Raw genomic sequence first — 18,474 nt, forward strand, 5'->3', positions numbered from 1 at the left:
TGAGGGGCCCCTCTCCCCCTCGAGTACACAAATTTTTGTGCACTGGGCCTCTAGTATATATATAGATAGATAGATAGATAGATAGATAGATAAAAGCCTAAGCAACCGTTACAACCGAACGACCAGAACAACCAATTGACCCAAGCGCACTGACCACCAGGGGGCAGATGCTCAATGCAGAAGTTGCCCCCTGGTGGTCAGTGTGTTCCCACAGCGTGAGTGCTGTTTAGCCAGAAGCCAGGCTCACGGATGGTGAGTGTACCTGTGGCAGTGGGAACCTCTCCCACGTCTGTGGCAGTGCTGCCGAGCAGCAGTGGCAGCAGGTGCAGCAGGTGCAGCAGGTGCAGCAGGGCTGGGATGAGCGGCAATGGAGCTGCGTCTGGCCCGGGCTGGGGCTCCTTCCCGGCCGCCTGCCACTACGGCACTGCTGCATCTCTAGGGGGGATGTCAGAATGCCGGTTTTGGCCCGAAACTGGAAGTACGACATTCCCCCGAGGGGTCCTGGATTGTGAGAGGGTGCAGGCCAGGCGGAGGGACCCCACCTGTGCACGAATCTGTGCACTGGGCCTCTAGTATAATATATTCAGAAAGGTATCCTTTTAAAATGATTAAACTGAGGTTGGTAAGAAATACTCCTCTTGAATTGTTGTCTTCATGAAAATTAAATATAAAACAATATTGTGTGATGAAAGGTGATGTTTTTTCATAGGCCCTTGTAGTTTCTAGCATTGAGGAAGAATCTAACATCTGGATTTCAGACCTTTGGAGCCACCTACTGGTCTAGACCTCTTGTCTGTGCCTGCTCTGGACATACAGCTCCATTACAGATATTCCTGTTTTTAAGCACAAAGGAACATTTTGAGCCAATAAGATTGCCAAATAGGAATGGCTTTAAGGGAAAGGGATAACCTTATTGAAGGGATTAAGAACTAGAAGTTAGCAGTTATAAAATAGTCACGGGAATATAGTCAATAATATTGTAATTACTGTGTATGTTGCCAAGTGGGTACTTTAAATATTAGGGGGACCACTTTGTAAAGTATATGATTGTCTGTCTAGCCACTGTGCTACACCTGAAACTAATACAAAAATCTTGAATGTAAACTAAAATTGAAAAAAAAAGGGATAACCTTAAGAAGTCAGTTTTAAAGTGAAGAATCCTTCAAAAAAGCAGATCTTTATATTATGTTGTAAATCCAGATATGCATTTATGGGTTTGCTTAAAATGAGGCATTCACACGGATTATAGTGATGCAAGCATACTGACAACTCTCAGCTTTCCTTGGTTCATCACCATTGGTTAGTTGTGAATGAGGAACTAGAGTACTGCAATATACTAAAGTTGGTTTAGTAATAGAGCAGTTGAGAAAGGGCAGCCTAGTTTAACACGTGGCCTCTTCTTAGCTTGAAGGGATTAATGCAACAAACTGGGAGATCTGATGCTAATGTGTAGGATGTAGGTTTAGATAGGTCAAATGTTACTTTATTCTTTCCAGTGAAAGTAATTGCTTATATGAGTACTTCCCCCCCACCCCCAGCTTTATTGAGGCATACTTAACAAATAAAATTGTATATATTTATAATATACAAGGTGATAATTTGATATATATATTCATTGGTTAGGTGTTGCTCTCTCACATGAGGCCCATCTTAAAGCAAGCATTTTGAATATGTGGGGCTGCCATCATCCTGAAATACAATAGTTGGTTAAGCTGAAATAAACGTGTGATAACATATGGAAGGAGGATGCAATTTCTTTGTTATAACTCCCTAAGTTATCAATATGTTTATGTTGAAATCCTAGGTTATTTCCTTTGCACTCACTTGCTTTTCTCACGTTGCTTTAGAATTTTACTATAATTTATGTTAAGATGGGCTATCCTCGCCTACCAGTGGAGAAACAATGTGAACTGGCCCCTACACTTCTTACTGCAATGGAAGGGAAGCCTCAGCCACAGCAGGATAGGTATGCTTTCCTCAATTATGTTACCTCAACTCACCATTATTGTTCTGTTGATACTATTATAAACCTTATTAATGTGAGCATATTGAAAAATGTGCAGAGCAAACAACATTTTTCCCAATCTAAATACATTTTTTTGGTCAGTGATTTTGAAGCAACTAATTTTCTGTGACTGAAAAAATTAGTTATAAACCCAAAGCAATCTATAAATTCAACGCACTTCCCATTAAAATACCAACGGCATACTTCAGAGATCTAGAACGAACTCTCCAAAAATTCATCTGGAATAAAAAAAGACCCCGAATAGCTGCAGCAATCCTGAAAAAGACCAAAGTAGGTGGGATCTCAATACCAGATATCAAGATGTATTACAAAGCCACTGTTCTCAAAACTGCCTGGTACTGGCACAAGAATAGGCATATAGATCAATGGAATAGAATAGAGAGCCCAGAAATCGGCCCGAACCAATATGCTCAATTAATATTTGACAAAGGAGGCAAGAACATAGAATGGAGCCAAGATAGTCTCTTCAATAAATGGTGCTGGGAAAATTGGACAGATATATGCAATAAAATGAAACTAGACCACCAACTTACACCATACACAAAAATAAACTCAAAATGGATAAAGGACTTAAATGTACGACAGGAAACCATAAAAATTCTAGAAGAATCCAAAGGCAACAAAATCTCAGACATATGCCGAAGCAATTTCTTCACTGATACAGCTCCTAGGGCACTTGAAACTAAAGAGAAAATGAACAAATGGGACTACATCAAAATAAAAAGCTTCTGCACAGCAAAAGAAACCATCAACAAAACAACGAGAAAACCCACTGTGTGGGAAAACATATTTGCCAATGTCATATCTGATAAGGGCCTAATCTCCAAAATTTATAGGGAACTCATACAACTTAACAAAAGGAAGATAAACAATCCAATCAAAAAATGGGCAAAGGACCTAAATAGACACCTTTCAAAAGAGGACATTCAGAAAGCCAAGAGACATATGAAAACATGCTCAAAGTCACTAATCATCCGAGAGATGCAAATCAAAACAACAATGAGGTACCATCTCACACCTGTCAGACTGGCTATCATCAACAAATCAACAAACGACAAGTGCTGGAGAGGATGTGGAGAAAAAGGAACACTTGTGCACTGCTGGTGGGAATGCAGACTGGTGCAGCCACTATGGAAGACAGTATGGAGTTTCCTTAAAAAACTGAAAATGGAACTCCCATTTGACCCTGTGATCCCACTTCTAGGAATATATCCCAAGAAACCAGAAACACCAATCAGAAAGGATATATGCACCCCTATGTTCATAGCAGCACAATTCACCATAGCTAAGATCTGGAAACAGCCTAAGTGCCCATCAGTAGATGAATGGATCAGAAAACTGTGGTACATCTACACGATGGAATACTATGCTGCTCTAAAAAGGAAGGAACTCTTACCATTTGCAACATCATGGATGGAACTGGAGAGCATTATGCTAAGTGAAATAAGCCAGTCAATGAAGGAAAAATACCACATGATCTCACTCATTCATGGATAATAGAGACCATTATAAACTTTTGAACAATAATAGATACAGAGGCAGAGCTGCCTCAAACAGATTGTCAAACTGCAGCAGGAAGGCCGGGGAGGGTTGCGGGGCAGGAGGTAGGGGGGTAAGAGATCAACTAAAGGACTTGTATGCATGCATAGAAGCATAACCAGTGGACATAAGACATCGGGGGATAGGGGAGGCTAGGGGACTGTCTAGGGCGGGGGGATAAAATGGACACATATGTAATACCCTTTGTAATACTTTAAGCAATAAAAAAAAAAAGAAAAAAAAAAAAAGAAAAAATTAGTTATAAAATACTTTTCATCAAAACATATCTATCTTGGAGGATATAAAGTTTGAGAGCAGTTTTCTTAAGGGACAGATCACTTGTTTGTATTAATATAGGAATTGGAGATGTGAAAAGGTTTAGACAACATCCTTCATTTCTAGGCTTAGCCCAGAGTTCTGTATTGTAGTCGTGTAGTGGTGAGACTCATCATGAAATTGTGGAGGGAAGAGGGAGTTAAATAATGTTTTCAGCTCATTTTTCATGTGTTTTAAGAATAGCAATAGGGGTTGTGAAAGAAGGAATTATTGAAGTTGTGTTACTTAAATTCACACTGGAAATTTTATTATATTTCAAATATTGACATGATGGATTTTTAATTTCTTTAGCTTTAGAATAACTTTATTTTAATTAACTGTGGAAAGGAAAAAAAATTTATCAAAAGGACATGTTATAAGTTAAACTTTACCTAAGGTTTAATATAAAATCTCTTGTGCTGACAGATATTAGCACTGAGCCCATATTGTGTACATTTTTTTCAGAGACCACGTGCTTCTGGTGATGAGCCAGATGGGCTAAATGCCAATTAACACTCAATATACTGAACTTTCAGTAAGAAGGAAATCTAGGCCAGTCCCTAGATTAGGACTTTGTACGCTAGTGGTATTGGAATGAGTGGCCCTTGCTACAATTGCCACTTTTTGTTATGGGATATTTGTTTTGTCTATTATTTCATGTATAAAAACCATGTTTTTTAAGTAGTTGCATTAAATGTGATTGTTTTTTCAGCTTAATGCATCTTTTAATACCAACCCTTTTTCACATGAAATACCCTGTTGAATCATCAAAATCAGCTTCTCCGTTTAATCTTGCTGAGAAACCAAAGACTGTGCAGCTGCTTTTGGACTTCATGCTAGATGTCCTTCTGATGCCTTATGGGTAAGTTAAAGAAATGAAAACAAAACACAGTAACCTTGCTCATGACTGTTTTTACCTGTGTGGAGGTAACTATTCGCCTTCGCTTGAAAATGGATAAATCTCAGTGTTTTGCTGTAGCCCTGACCTCTCTGAATTCCAGCCCCACTGCTTATTGACCTTAGAGGTGTGGAATTGCTGTTGTGATTTCAGATTCAGCCTGTTCAAGCTGAAATCAGTCTTTCCCCATAAAATAGTTCCTCTTCTTTACTGCCTGTGATGACTATGTGATACGCTGTGTTGGTTCTCTTTGCCGTGTAGGCATACAATTATGAATAGCCTCCAGCTTTTCTCTTCCTGGTTGCTACAATGTCAGTATCTCCTCCCTCTCCTTGATGTACCCTGGGACCATTCCCTCTAGCAGCCATCTAGTATTGGCTCTTTCCAACTCTTGTCATCACTTTCTCACCGGCTACTCTTCAAAACTTTCTACACTGCCATAGTTTCCTGATGTTTAAAACACACCTTAAATTCCTTGGGCTGTGTTTTCCAGTCATACATGCACTCATGTATTCATACACTCTTTTCTCTTTTTAATTCTCACCTGAGGACATGTTTTTATTTATTTGAGAGAGGGAGAGAGGGAGGGAGGGAGAGAGAGAGAGAGAGAAACATCGATGTGAGAGAGTAACATTGATTGCCTCCCTTACACGCCTGACCAGGGATTGAACTCCCATCCTTTTGGTGTACGGGGTGACATTGTAATCAACTAAGCCACCCAGCCAAGGCTTCATGCACTCGTATGTGTCTAGGCCTTTCTGTGATTTAAGAGAATACGGTTCTTTGCTTAGAATGCTTCCCCATGAACAAAGGAAGAAAAGAAGAAGGAAATGCTGAAAGAAATAACAGCCAAAAATCTACTTTGAAAAAGCATCTCAAAGTAGCTGAGATGTCAACTATGTTTATCAGTAATCAACCATCTATACGCATTGCCATTTTGTCTTCTTATTGCATAGTTGACATGTCCATTTTCTGTAATAGATTGGGAGCTCCTCAAAGTCAAGAGCTGGCCCCTGTCCTGGTCTGGTCCCTGGCTTAGTGCCCTAATTATGATCTGCTTCAGCTTATTTTCTAGGTTGTCCTGCTGCCAGATAATTTTCTCAAATACTGGTTTCATTATGTTTCTTTCCTGATTAAAACTACAATATACACTCTAAGCTTGACATGTGGGTCTAAGAGTGCATGCTGTATGGCTTCTTTCCTCTCCAGTTTGCTCTCCTCCCACCCCTCTAGTTTAGTGGCTTTATTTTCTAGACCTTCAGAGACTTCTACTAACCTCTACCTGTCACTTCCATTACCTCTGTCATATCATTTCCTATGTCATCTGACAACATGTCAGATTGTGACATGTGTTGTCTTATTGTCTCAACTTGCTACAGAGCAGAGACTCAATCTTACCCCTCCTGGTATTCCTCTCTCTTGTGTTTAGGATGATGTTTTGTACAACGTTAGCTGTTCAGTAATTATTGATTGATTTACTTGCTGCCACCAGTCTTGCTATAATTTAGAAATAAATGAAAATTTCCTTTTATATTTGTTACATCAGGAGGCAGTCAGATTTGGCAGGTGATAATGGCTTTGGTAAATAAACTGTGAAATCCAAATTTAACTTAGTTACATAATGTACCAAGCCAGTGATTCCTCACATTTTTCTTACCATTAAGAGTTTGCCTAGTTTGTATAAAAATAGTGATTCCTTAACAGTTTTTTTTGTAATTTAAAAAGATGAATTTAGGAATTGAATGAATATGGCATGTAAGTAATATAGTATAATTTACTATGCCATCAAGCTCTGAATGTTTTCTTTAGTTTTTATTGTAATAGGTATTTTATTTAGTATTCGGTCTGATGATTTGTCAGCATATACTTTTAGAGTCTGATGGAACTTGAATTAATTTTCATATAGAAATTTTGTAGATGAGGTATACCAATTCAATTGGATCAAAATGAATTTACCAGAAATCTCATTTTTTTTTAACTTTTTTAAAAATATTTTACTGATTTTTTACAGAGAGGAAGGGAGAGAGATAGAGAGTTAGAAACACTGATGAGAGAGAAACATCAATCAGCTGCCTCCTGCACATCTCCTATTGGGGATGTGCCCGCAACCCAGGTACATGCCCTTGACCGGAATCGAACCTGGGACCTTTCAGTCCGCAGGCCGACGCTCTGTCCACTGAGCCAAACCGGTTTCGGCAGAAATCTCATTTTTAATCTATAGAAGCTAAAAATGAAATAGGATGATAAATTAAATAAATAATAGCCGTGAAGGGCTTTGAATATACAGTGGAAAAGCTGATTCTCTTTTCCTCTTTGAGCTTTTTGATCTTTTTTATTTTGGGAACATTATGTGCTTGTGAGCTAAGTGGTTTTAGTGGGTTTTGTAATGCAGGGACATAAGGAGTTCAAGGAGAATTGAAGGTGAATTGCAACTTAACAGCAATAGAAATGACTGTTAAAATATTCTCTGCTTTGAGTACAGAGCAATATTATCCCCGCTCCCCCCCAAAGTCAACAAACATTTCTCTGTATTTGTCAACTAAAAACTCAAAATGCAGTGGGTCCACAGTGGCTCTTAGAACAATAGTTTATAGATTGAGAATGAAAAAAATATATTTATTGTTGGTAACTACTATAGTTTATGTGTAACTAAGTTGAACAGATGTACTCTTCTGGTCAATTTGCTGAAGATGTAGTACCTTTTTTAGATACCTTTAACATTTTTCTTAATGATGAAATTTTACTTTTAAGTGTTTATTCTTCTAGCAGAATGCTGTGAGAGGAAGGTATATAAGTGAGTGTATTATATATGCATTGTTTGTATGTGTTTTAATAGAGAGGGGTAAAATTTCTATTTCCTTTCCAGATATGTGTTAAATGAATCCCAGAGCCGCCAAAATTCATCTTCAGCACAGGGTTCTTCTTCAAATAGTGGGGGAAGTTCTGGCATACCACAGCCTCCCCCAGGAATGAGCTTTTATGCAGCTAAACGAGTTATTGGTGATAACCCATGGACACCTGAACAGTTGGAACAGGTATCACATACTGTTTATTCATAAAGCAGCTTACCCCTGACCATGCGCCCCTGTGAAGTCCATGAAGGCATGTGCCACACAGTGTGTTCAGGCTCTCTATTGAAACGTGTTTGAAGGAGTAGTTGATGTGATTTGTTCTCTTCATCATGTCAGTTACTTGTTAAAGCCCCAGGGAAAGGGAGGAGTGGGATTTCTTCAGCGTTTCTAATATTGCTTACATATTTCAAGTATGAAATACAGCCCACTTATGAATTGAGTATATTTAACTTCTTTTACTGTAGTTTTAAATTATGGGTTTAATAATTATTTAGCTGCTTTGCTGCAGTTAAAATACAAATTATCCTACATTATTTAGTGTTTTTAGGGCTGTACATTTTGTGTAAAGTGAGGAACCTGTACTGAGAAGTGACAATATGGGAGAAAGCATGACTCGCTTTTATATTTCTTCCTGGGAATTTAAAAAAATGGCATTAAGAATTTTATTCTGGATTTAAACAGGACACAGATGTTCTCTGAGCAGCTTTTTAAAAAGATGGTGCTCTACAGAGAAGGTGCCTCACTGTGTCTTTGTCATCAGGCACCTCAGGGAAGAACAGATGAGATCAGTATGTAGTTATTTTGGAATTCAAGCAATCTGGGTTCGTCTTCCAAGCCTTTCTTTATCTCCATGGCAGTCTAAGTGATTTGATCCTTTTCTTTTTGGGGGATGTGAGTGACCACTGGTCAAAACAGTGTTCCAATGAGAAGGGAAAAGGCAAGTGGGACATTCTTGCCACTCAAATTTATAGAATGATTTGTTCAGTGAGGGCTATGTTAAATTAGACTTACTTCCTCATATTTTATGGATTTTTTTTGTTCTCCTTAAGCCATGATGTAAGTAAGAAATAAAGGTAAATACTAACAGAAGCTACTCTTTATTGAGTGTGAACTATGTGACAGGCACTATACTGATGAGTACTTTGAATTCATTATCTCATTTAATCCTCACAGCAACCCAACGAGGTATAAAATTTATTACTTCCATTGGTAAAAGGTTTTGAGATTCACCACAGTCTCACTTCTAGGACTAGGCTTTGAATCTAGGTCTGTGTGAGGGCTAAAGCTGTAAGTGGTGGAGAACAATTGTTAATGTTAAGTAGCAGTCTGATGTTAGTCATTCTTTGCTCATTTCTAAGGTTTTCTGTATGCCTTTTGTCATCTTCATAATCTAGGGTTGAAAGGAACAGTTTAGATGCAAGGATGAAAGCTGTCTTCCTCTAATTTTTAAATCTCTTTTGTTTTACATATTTTCTTCCAGATAAACAGCTTTTATTTTGATAAAAATAATGATAATCTAAAGATTCAGTTAGTCCAGAACATAATAAAGAGAAATTAAAAATTACTTGGAATCCTGCCACCTACTTTGTCATGCTCTGTGTGTGTACACACAAATACAGTTTTACACTATACATTGTTACATACCATATAATACATTATTTGTAGTTCACATTTTTTATTTAACACTATATCAAGTTTTTAAAAAATGCCATCCCTTTTATTCTCTGTATACAATTTAATTACATGTAAGCCACGTGGTCTTCTATTGATGGACGTTAGTATTGTTTCTAGTTTCCTTTAAACATTTTTTGTGTGCTTGACTCTCATACCTGTCCTTTTTATGGCTTAAGTAAATGTTTGACTCTTCTGTTGTAGCTCTTATTACAAGTAAGTTATATTGAACAGGAGGAGGGAAGGCAGGCATTTTTATGATGTTTATATACCTTTTTAAATTGCATCCTTTGTCATTTAATACTTTTAAATTGTATCAATCCTATTTAATATGCATAAGAACTATTATGTAACTGATTTCTTCAGGTAAAGATAAAGTTTTACTTACCAGTATATGTATTTTTAGTGAGACTCATAGCTATTTTACATTACATGAAGTTCTAAGCAGAATCTCTTTAGTCTGGGTTTCATTTTAGCCACTTATTTACATTGAATACTGTTTGAATAGAAATTCACTTTCATTGACTAGAGTACATTTCAAATCAGATTGTTTTCAGGATGTCAGTATATTGAAGACAAGAATTAATATTTTTAACAATACAGTGGAACTCAAGGAATGTGAGTTTAGTTCCTTTTGAAATGTCATATCCATGAAGAACTGTATTTCTAATAAACCACCATACTTACCTGGAGGCTCAGAATTTGGACTTCAGTTCAAGGTTTTGTCATTTTAGAAAGGCTGTGTATCCTAGTAGGAAGGCTGTGTATCATAATTGTCTTGTAATCTGAAAGACTTGGGTTTGAATCCTGCCTTCATCACTCGCTAACTGTGTGTCTTAATCTCTTAAGCCTTGCCTCACTTTCCTTATCTGAAAAATGGGTATAATAATGCCTCATAGATTGTGAGGATTAAATGAAATCATGACTATATATGGTTTAGTACAGTCCCTGGCTAAATAGGAGCTGTTACTGTTGTTACTATTAATCCTTGGTTTATGGCCATACTTATAATGTTAAACAGTATTTTTGGTTGGTGTTCTTTGTTTCTCTGATCACTGTTTCTCCTTCCCTCCATTTATCCACAGTGCAAATTGGGTATAGTGAAATTCATAGAAGCTGAGCAGGTGCCTGAACTCGAGGCTGTTCTCCACCTGGTGATTGCTTCTAGTGACACTCGCCACAGTGTGGCAACGGCAGCAGACCTAGAATTGAAAAGCAAGCAAAGGTAAACTACATCTCTTTTATTTTTTAATTTAATTTTTATTTTTTAAAATATATTTTTACTGATTTCAGAGAGAAAGGGAGAGGGAAAAAGAGAAACATCAATGATGAGAAAGAATCATTGATTGGCTGCCTCCTGCATGCCCTTTACTGGGGACTAAGCCCACAACCCAGGCATATGCCCTTGATCAGAATCAAACCCGGGATCCTTCATTCTGCAGGCTGATGCTCTGTCCACTGAGCAAAACAAGCCAGGGCTAAACTACATCTCTTTTAAACTCTCAGAATTGGGAAGAGGCTAGATTTCTAAATTGCTCAGCATGTATTTGTTCTTTTAGGATTTTATGTAATGAAACATTCAGTTTATGAGATTAAGAAATACAACTAATTTGTAATAAGGACAGCTTGCTTATGAGCAGAATTCTGTACCAGACAAAGAAGAAAAGCTGTTTGGAGAAGCAGTTTAAAACTGGAAGGGGTTAGGAATATTATGATAAGAAGGGAGATCTTTGGCTAGGTAATGAATTTAAAGAACTGGTGTGTATCTAATTGGAATATTACATATCTGCCAGGTAATTATCTATAACTAGAGGCCCGGTGCACAAACTTTGTGCACGGGGTGGGGGTGTCCCTCAGCCCGGCCTTCACCCTCTCGCAATCCGGGATGCCCTTCAGGACACAGCTGCGGCGGTTGTGAGGGCCGAGGGCAGGCAGCAGTGGTGGGGTAATGGGGGCAGTGCCTTCTCCTGATTGGCTGGGTTGCCTCCTGCAGAGGGAGGCCAGACTGCGGCTTAGGCCCACTCCCAGGAGTGGGCCTAAACTGTCAGTAGGACATTCCCTGAGGGCTCCCGGACTGTGAGAGGGGGCAGGTCAGGCTGACGGACACCCCCCATTCTTCCCGCCCAGTGCACGAATTTTCATGCACCAGGCCTCTATAAAAATAATAAAGCAGCATGGAAATTGCCTCCAAGTACTGGCAAATTAATAAAGCAGAATACAAAATGTTATATGCACTGATTTAAAAAATGACATGTGCAAAGAAAAAAAATTGAAGATGGTTGAAAAAAATCAAATGATGAAATAGTTCTTTTCTAAATTTATTTTTATGCTTAGTATAATAACATGCTAAAAGACAGTTGAATGTGGATAAGGAAATAAAGCTTTATAAAGGTTCCATGCATTGTAGTTTTCTCTTTCCTAAGAAACCAGACAAGTAGGTGTAACAGGATAAGGAAATTAACACATTGTTTGCGGGTAGTTTTTATCACGCGCTAACAGGTGGCGCGGGCCATTTTTGCTAATTTTTTGCGCAAATAGCAACGTTCAGTAAAATTACGATAACTTTAGTTTACGTATTTATACATTACCCGCATTCTACTGCTAGTCTATAAAAAACGTATTAATACGTGTCCCACGCTCTACTACACTATTAAAACGTATAAATACGTAAAACGTATAAATACGTAAAACGTATAAATACGTTTCCTGCATACAATGTGTTAACTTCATTGTGTCTATAGTTTGTTGAAATATAAGCTAACTATATCTGTGTGGTGGTGGTGGTTGGGAATGGCTTACCACTAAGGGGCATGTGAAGTAGGATGCAGGAGGAGTGCCTCTTGGCTGATTCTCTGAATTTGGAAGGCTCACTTAACCTTGCCAGGCCTTGGACTCTGTGAAATAAGAAAATTGGACTAGAATGTTCTTCACATTCTCCCCAAGTCTAAAATTCCTTCATGCTGCTTATAACTATATCTTCCTGATATCTCTTTCAAGAAATTTATTTGGTTTCGAAGTATCAAAATACTTTCCTTTAAAACTTTCCATTGTGTTTGAACTGGCTCCATTCTTTACACCATATGGTAGATTGGATTGTTGGAAATACAGATATATTAAATATTAGTTTTGGTTTTGTCTATTAAGTGTATGCATTTTTCCATAAAATAATATAACATTGTTAAGAGGTAACAAGTAAGTTGAGAACATTATGTAATATTATTTCATTTTGTTTAACAAATATTCCAAAGTATCTCTTCAAGTGATGCATCTATTGACCTATTTTTAAAAATCTACCTATGTGCCATACCCACCCACCTATTCTACATGCATAGTAAAGAAGTCTAGAAAAAGATACGTAGCAAAGTTAGTGGTTACTGAAAAGGAGTAGAGGAGGGATACGGTGCAGATTGTAAGGAATTTTATTTTCTATGTTTCTGAATTTTTACAACAAACATTTACTCAGGAAACTAAAGCTAGAAAGATGCCAAGAGGAAAAGTAAAAGAAACAGTGAAAATTATCCCTATAGTTAACCATTGCTTTTATTTTATTTTTTTAGTATTTTGTCAAAAATCTCTAAACCTACAGTATTATAAAAGGGAAACAACAGTGGAGCTTGAGGATTAGTTAGTAGTCATCAGCTGAGGAAAGATGTAGGTAAACAATAACTAAGTTATAATTACAGAATGAGTTTGAAGAAGTGGAATTGTGGCTATCCAAAGAAGAGGCAGACTGACAAACTATGACAGAAGAGATGGATTAGAAAAACGTTCAAAGCAGCAGGATAATTTGTGTTTGCACAAATAGAGCATATCTTGAAAGCAGAACCAATAACCAAAGGCGGAAGATAGTGTAGTTAAATCTTGCTAATCAAGTGGAATGCAAGATTGCATTATTAATTAGGTTTATAAAATGAGTGGGAGCTGCTGTAGAGGGTGGGTGCCAATCACTAATCACATGATACTCTAATTCACCTTATTGTGGGGCCCAAGTAGGAATTTGTTTTAGTGCCTAAAGGATTAGATGCTAAACCTGCAAGTGTGTGCTGGTAAATAAAGAAGAGGATGCTGGAAATTACAGTGGCACAATATTTGAGAAATGCAATGGGCTGCAAGCTTCCTAGGATTGTGTCTTTGAATGGGTAAAAAATTTTTTGGTCACCTCTTCATTACTTTTGAATTTCCTTGAGAGGAATTTCCAAGTGGTTAAACAGAAATGCGTGCCCCGGGGCTCTGTGAACAAGGATAGTATAGCTCTGCTGTGTTGGAACTGCTCCATGGCACGGTCCCTGAGAGTGAACACAGTTTAGTGTTTTGTGCTGCAGTACCAGATCGGACCATTGGAACTGATCTGCTGATCAAAGTGGAAAAAGTGAATTTTTTTCTTCTGTTTAAAAACTTTGATGAAATTAATCCCCTTCCTTTTCTTCTTTTATAATGTCAGTTGCCCATTTCATTTGAGTGTTTTTAACTTTTTCTTTTTGGTAATAAATATTGGGGCTATCATTTTTTGAAATCATTGAAGTAGGAGAAAAATAATAATTTTAACAAGTTGTGTTAAAACTTTCTGTAGCTTGATTGACTGGAATAATCCTGCCATCATTAATAAGATGTACAAAGTATACCTTGGCGATATACCACTGAAGACAAAAGAGGTGGGTTGTTTTTATGTTTCCTCACATCCTCATAAAAAGTACTTTGTTACATGAGCTCTATGTAGTTGAACATTTTTTCCTATTTTTATTTAAGCTGAACCTGTGCTGTAGGAAATAATAGTTTTAAGCCATGCTAGTCTAGGTAGAGTAAAATCTCCTGGAGACTTAGTTTACCTGATCTGGTGTTTTCAATTGAAGTGCTTAAATAATGTCTGGATTAGGAGTCAATAAACTTTTCTTTGTCAGTATTTTAGGCTTTGCTGGCCATGTGGTTGTGAGGCTGCCACTACTCAACTCTGACATAGGTGAAAGCAGTCGTAGGCCACACACAACTTAAGGAGCATGACTGTGTTGCCAATAAAACTTTAGGGACACTGAAATTGGATTTCATGTAATTTTTACATATTATGAAATATTATTTTGATTTTTAAAAAATCACTTGAAAATGTAAAAACTACTCTGAACTCACAGGCCTTATTAAGACAGATGGTGGGCCAGATTTGGCCCATGGGCTGTACTTTGTTGAACCCTGGTCTAGAATCTAGAGCAATAGGTAGGTTCTTTTGAACCCTTGAAGTAAAATGTTTGCTTAATAACGTAAGTTGTGTCTGAAAGTGTTCCAAGTCCAAACCCAGACAGGGATTATTTGTTTGCTTATTTTTAAACTATAAAGAGTTGTTTTAAAAATTAGCTCTAGTTAGATTCAGTTGAGTATGATGTCGCAAAAAGAACAATTAATTGGGAATTGGGTAGAGGAGAGATCTGACTAATTACAGAACTTCTCTGGGCCTCATGTACTTTGTGTAAAAATGAAGGGGTTGGATTAGATCAGTGATTCTCAGAGTGTGGTCCATGTACCCTTATTGGGTTACAGAGAGATTTTTAGGGATCCACGAAGGCAAGCATTTACTGCTTTTTAAAAATTTTACTGTGTTGATATTTGAACTGATGCTGCAAAAGCAACGGTAGGTGCAATTGCTGGCGTCCTAGCATGAATCAAAGCTATGTCACTAAATAATATTAGCAGACATTCTATTCATTGTCAGTATGCATGTAAAAAAAGAAAAAAGAAAAAGAGAACAAATCTCAGATAAACTTAAGAATATCTTGATGAAGCAGTAAATATTATTTTATCTGAAGAGTAGATGAGAGAACTGTGGGTGTTGAAACACATGCTTGTCAGATATTTCTCTAAAATGGAAAAAAAAAGAGACTTCAAGAAAAACAACATGATTTATTGGCACTGATAAAAATTGAGCTTTTAAGCAAAAACTGAATTTTGGAAAATGTGTATTCATTAGAATGAGCTTGACAGTTTGTCAGAACTTCCTGACTTTTCTGATGAGATTGGTGGTGGTGTTTTCCTTTCTGGATGTCTTATAATGCAACATACGCTTACAGTAAGTGAGCCAGTATTTTCCAGATGACCTCTGATGTTACAGAAGCATACAAGGGTGCTTAGATAGACCACAGAGGCTTAGTATAACTGTATACAAAAGTTCAAGGATTTCAAGTCCAAGGTGTTCAAGCTCACCTTTAACAAGTGATTACTTATCAGGTTTTGGTGTAGTATCAGAGTATCCACAATTACCTGAAAAGTCTAAAATTATCCCCACTTTTCCATCCACATTTGTGTGAAGCTGTTTTTTAAAATATTATTTAAAACAACATATCACAACAGATTTAATGCAGAAGATCAAAGAATCCAGCCCTCTTCTGTTAAGGTAGACAGTGAAGAAATTTATAAAAAATGTTAAATAATGCCACTCTCAGTATAGTCTTTTGTTTTGGAAAATACATTTTTCTTAAAAATGTTATTTATGAAAATATATACTAGTAATAGATTTATTAATACTATTTTTAAGTGAATAAGTATTTAAAATATCTCAATTTTAACTTTAACTTATTAAATATTGATAGGCATTCCAATATAAACAAAGGCTCTTTGATGACTTCAGTAATTTTTTGAGTGTAAAAGGCATTTTGAAACAAGATTGAGATCACTGGTTTAGATGCTCTCTCATGATTTTTTTTCAGTATAGTAATTTTGAAATGGTGATTTATAATCCGAGATATTTTTGACAGGGAGCAGTTCTGAAGCCAGAGCTGAAAAGGGACCCCGTCAGTACGAGAGTCAAGTTAAAGATTGTCCCCCATCTTCTTCGTTCCAGACAAGCTGCAGAAACGTTCCCAGCTAACATTCAGGTAATTTGTTCTTTCCAGAGAAAACAGCCTGTTTACAACTTTTATGTGTCTTTACTTAGAGAAAGAAGTGCATTAATGGATCTTCAGGAGGTAGGTTGATGTAGACTTCTTAGCGTCTCTCCTTCGGAAGGCTTATTTGTTTAAGTGGCTACTACTTCCTTCTATCTAGATGATAAAACTTTTGTTCCCAGTATCCCTAATATTTGACTAATTTCAAGTACCTGTTGTATGTCTCCAGAGAAACATAAAATTACCAGAGCTGCTTCCATTTCACTTTCCAAGTACTGTTTCCCAGACAGTGTCTTGATAATTTTGGTTTCAGAAAATTTGGTTGTGGTAACACTACATTGTATAATAAGCAGCAAGAATTTTGTGCCAAAATATTCATAGCCATCCTGTAGGTATACACTTTATTTGTAGTTTTTTTATGTCTTTATTTTTTTTTATTTTTTATTTTTATTTTTATTTTTTTAATTAAATCTTTATTGTTCAGATTATTACATTTGTTCCTCTTTTTTCCCCCCCCATAACTCCCCTCCTCCCAGTTCCCGCCCCACCCTCCGCCCTCACTCCCCACCCACTGTCCTCATCCATAGGTGCACGATTTTTGTCCAGTCTCTTCCCGCATCTCCCACACCCCTTTCCCCCCCAAGAATAGTCAGTCCATTCCCTTTCTATGTCCCTGATTCTATTATAATCACCAGTTCATTCTGTTCATCAGATTATTTATTCACTTGATTCTTAGATTCACTTGTTGATAGATGCATATTTGTTGTTCATAATTTGTATCTTTACCTTTTTCTTCCTCTTCCTCTTCTTAAAGGATACCTACCTTTCAGCATTTCATATAATCCTGGTTTGGTGGTGATGAACTCCTTTAGCTTTTCCTTATCTGTGAAGCTCTTTATCTGCCCTTCAATTCTGAATGATAGCTTTGCTGGATAAAGTAATCTTGGTTGTAGGTTCTTGGTATTCATCACTTTGAATATTTCTTGCCACTCCCTTCTGGCCTGCAAAGTTTCTGTTGAGAAATCAGCTGACAGTCGTATGGGTATTCCCTTGTAGGTAACTGAGTTTCTTTCTCTTGCTGCTTTTAAGATTCTCTCTTTGTCTTTTGCTCTTGGCATTTTAATTATGTTGTGTCTTGGTGTGGTCCTCTTTGGATTCCTTTTGTTTGGGGTTCTCCGTGCTTCTTGGACCTGTAAGTCCATTTCTTTCACCAGGTGGGGAAGTTTTCTGTCATTATTTCTTCAAATAGGTTTTCAATATCTTGCTCTCTCTCATCTTCTGGCACCCCTATAATTCTGATGTTGGTATGCTTGAAGCTGTCCCAGAGGCTCCTTACACTATTCTCGCATTTTTGGATTCTTTTTTCATTCCGCCCCTCCAGTTGGGTGTTTTTTGCTTCCTCGCATTTCAAATCATTGACTTGATTCTTGCGCTCCTCTGTTCTGCTGTTGGGAGTCTGTATAATATTCTTTATTTCAGTCCATGTATGCTTAATTTCTAGTTGGTTCCCCAACATAACATCGAGGGTCTCATTAGTTTTCTTGTAGATCTCATTAAGTTTATCGGCGGCTTCTAAACAGTTCTTGAGAGACCTTAAAAGTGTGGTTCTGAACTCTATATCTTCCATTGACAATTTTGTCCTGTTTCTTTGTCTCCGCATTTTGTTATGCTTCCTTGGTGCACCCCCTAGTGGTCTTTGTGCGCAGTCTTGTAGTTAAGCCTTGATTGTTGTAGCTAATACCAGGGAGGGTTTGACCTCCAGGCCAAGTGGCTGTGAGAATCAGCTGTGTCAGCAGTGAGAGAACTTCTGTCCTCTAGGGAGGTGCTAATCTAGCCTTTGCCTGAGGCTATCCGGCAAATGCCTGTGTGCAGGGCTTGGGCGGGGCGGGTCGCACAGGATCAACAGGGTGGGCCGGAGAGAGCAGTTATGGCGGCTCTCAGTCCTGTCCCCAGGGGCTCTGCCTCTCTGAGTTCCAGCGACCGCTGCAAGCCTCGGAGAGAAAGCTGCACTCGCTCTGACCGAAGCCAGACAGTCCCGCTTCTCCCGTTTGAGTCTGGGTCCCTAAAGACTCGCCCTTATCTGGAGCTCAGAGTCTGCGACTCCCTCCCGATTGAAAACGCCAACCGTGCCCTCCGCCGCCAGCCGGCTCCACGCACTCCGCACCTCAGAATTTGACTTCAGCACTGTGCCTCCTCTGAGTGTCCATATACGTTTCTCTTTCCTCCTAGTTGTAGGACTTCCACTCAGCCAGCGTTCCTGTGGTTCTAGGTGATGTCCGTTCCGTCTTTTAGTTTCACTTTTGAAGT

General features: G+C 37.9%; 1 protein-coding gene across 9 annotated transcripts in view; it reads left to right on the plus strand.

Moving 5' to 3' along the window:
• ECPAS (Ecm29 proteasome adaptor and scaffold) overlaps positions 1–18,474 on the plus strand; it is a 100,810-nt gene that overhangs the window by 30,386 nt on the left and 51,950 nt on the right. For 8 of the 9 annotated variants that reach the window (XR_004971180.1, XM_036330029.1, XM_036330030.1 and 5 more), the window contains 6 exons: positions 1,848–1,966; positions 4,593–4,742; positions 7,645–7,813; positions 10,387–10,526; positions 13,872–13,953; positions 16,039–16,158. Coding sequence is in view for 8 of the 9 variants with exons in the window: in XM_036330029.1 (XP_036185922.1) it covers positions 1,848–1,966; positions 4,593–4,742; positions 7,645–7,813; positions 10,387–10,526; positions 13,872–13,953; positions 16,039–16,158 (780 nt within the window). In the remaining variant the exon portion in view is untranslated. The remainder of the gene's footprint in view (positions 1–1,847; positions 1,967–4,592; positions 4,743–7,644; positions 7,814–10,386; positions 10,527–13,871; positions 13,954–16,038; positions 16,159–18,474) is intronic. The other variant, XM_036330035.1, reaches the window with a different exon arrangement.

Source organism: Myotis myotis, unplaced genomic scaffold (genome assembly GCF_014108235.1).
Source record: "Myotis myotis isolate mMyoMyo1 unplaced genomic scaffold, mMyoMyo1.p scaffold_m19_p_12, whole genome shotgun sequence".
Lineage (NCBI taxonomy): Eukaryota > Metazoa > Chordata > Mammalia > Chiroptera > Vespertilionidae > Myotis > Myotis myotis.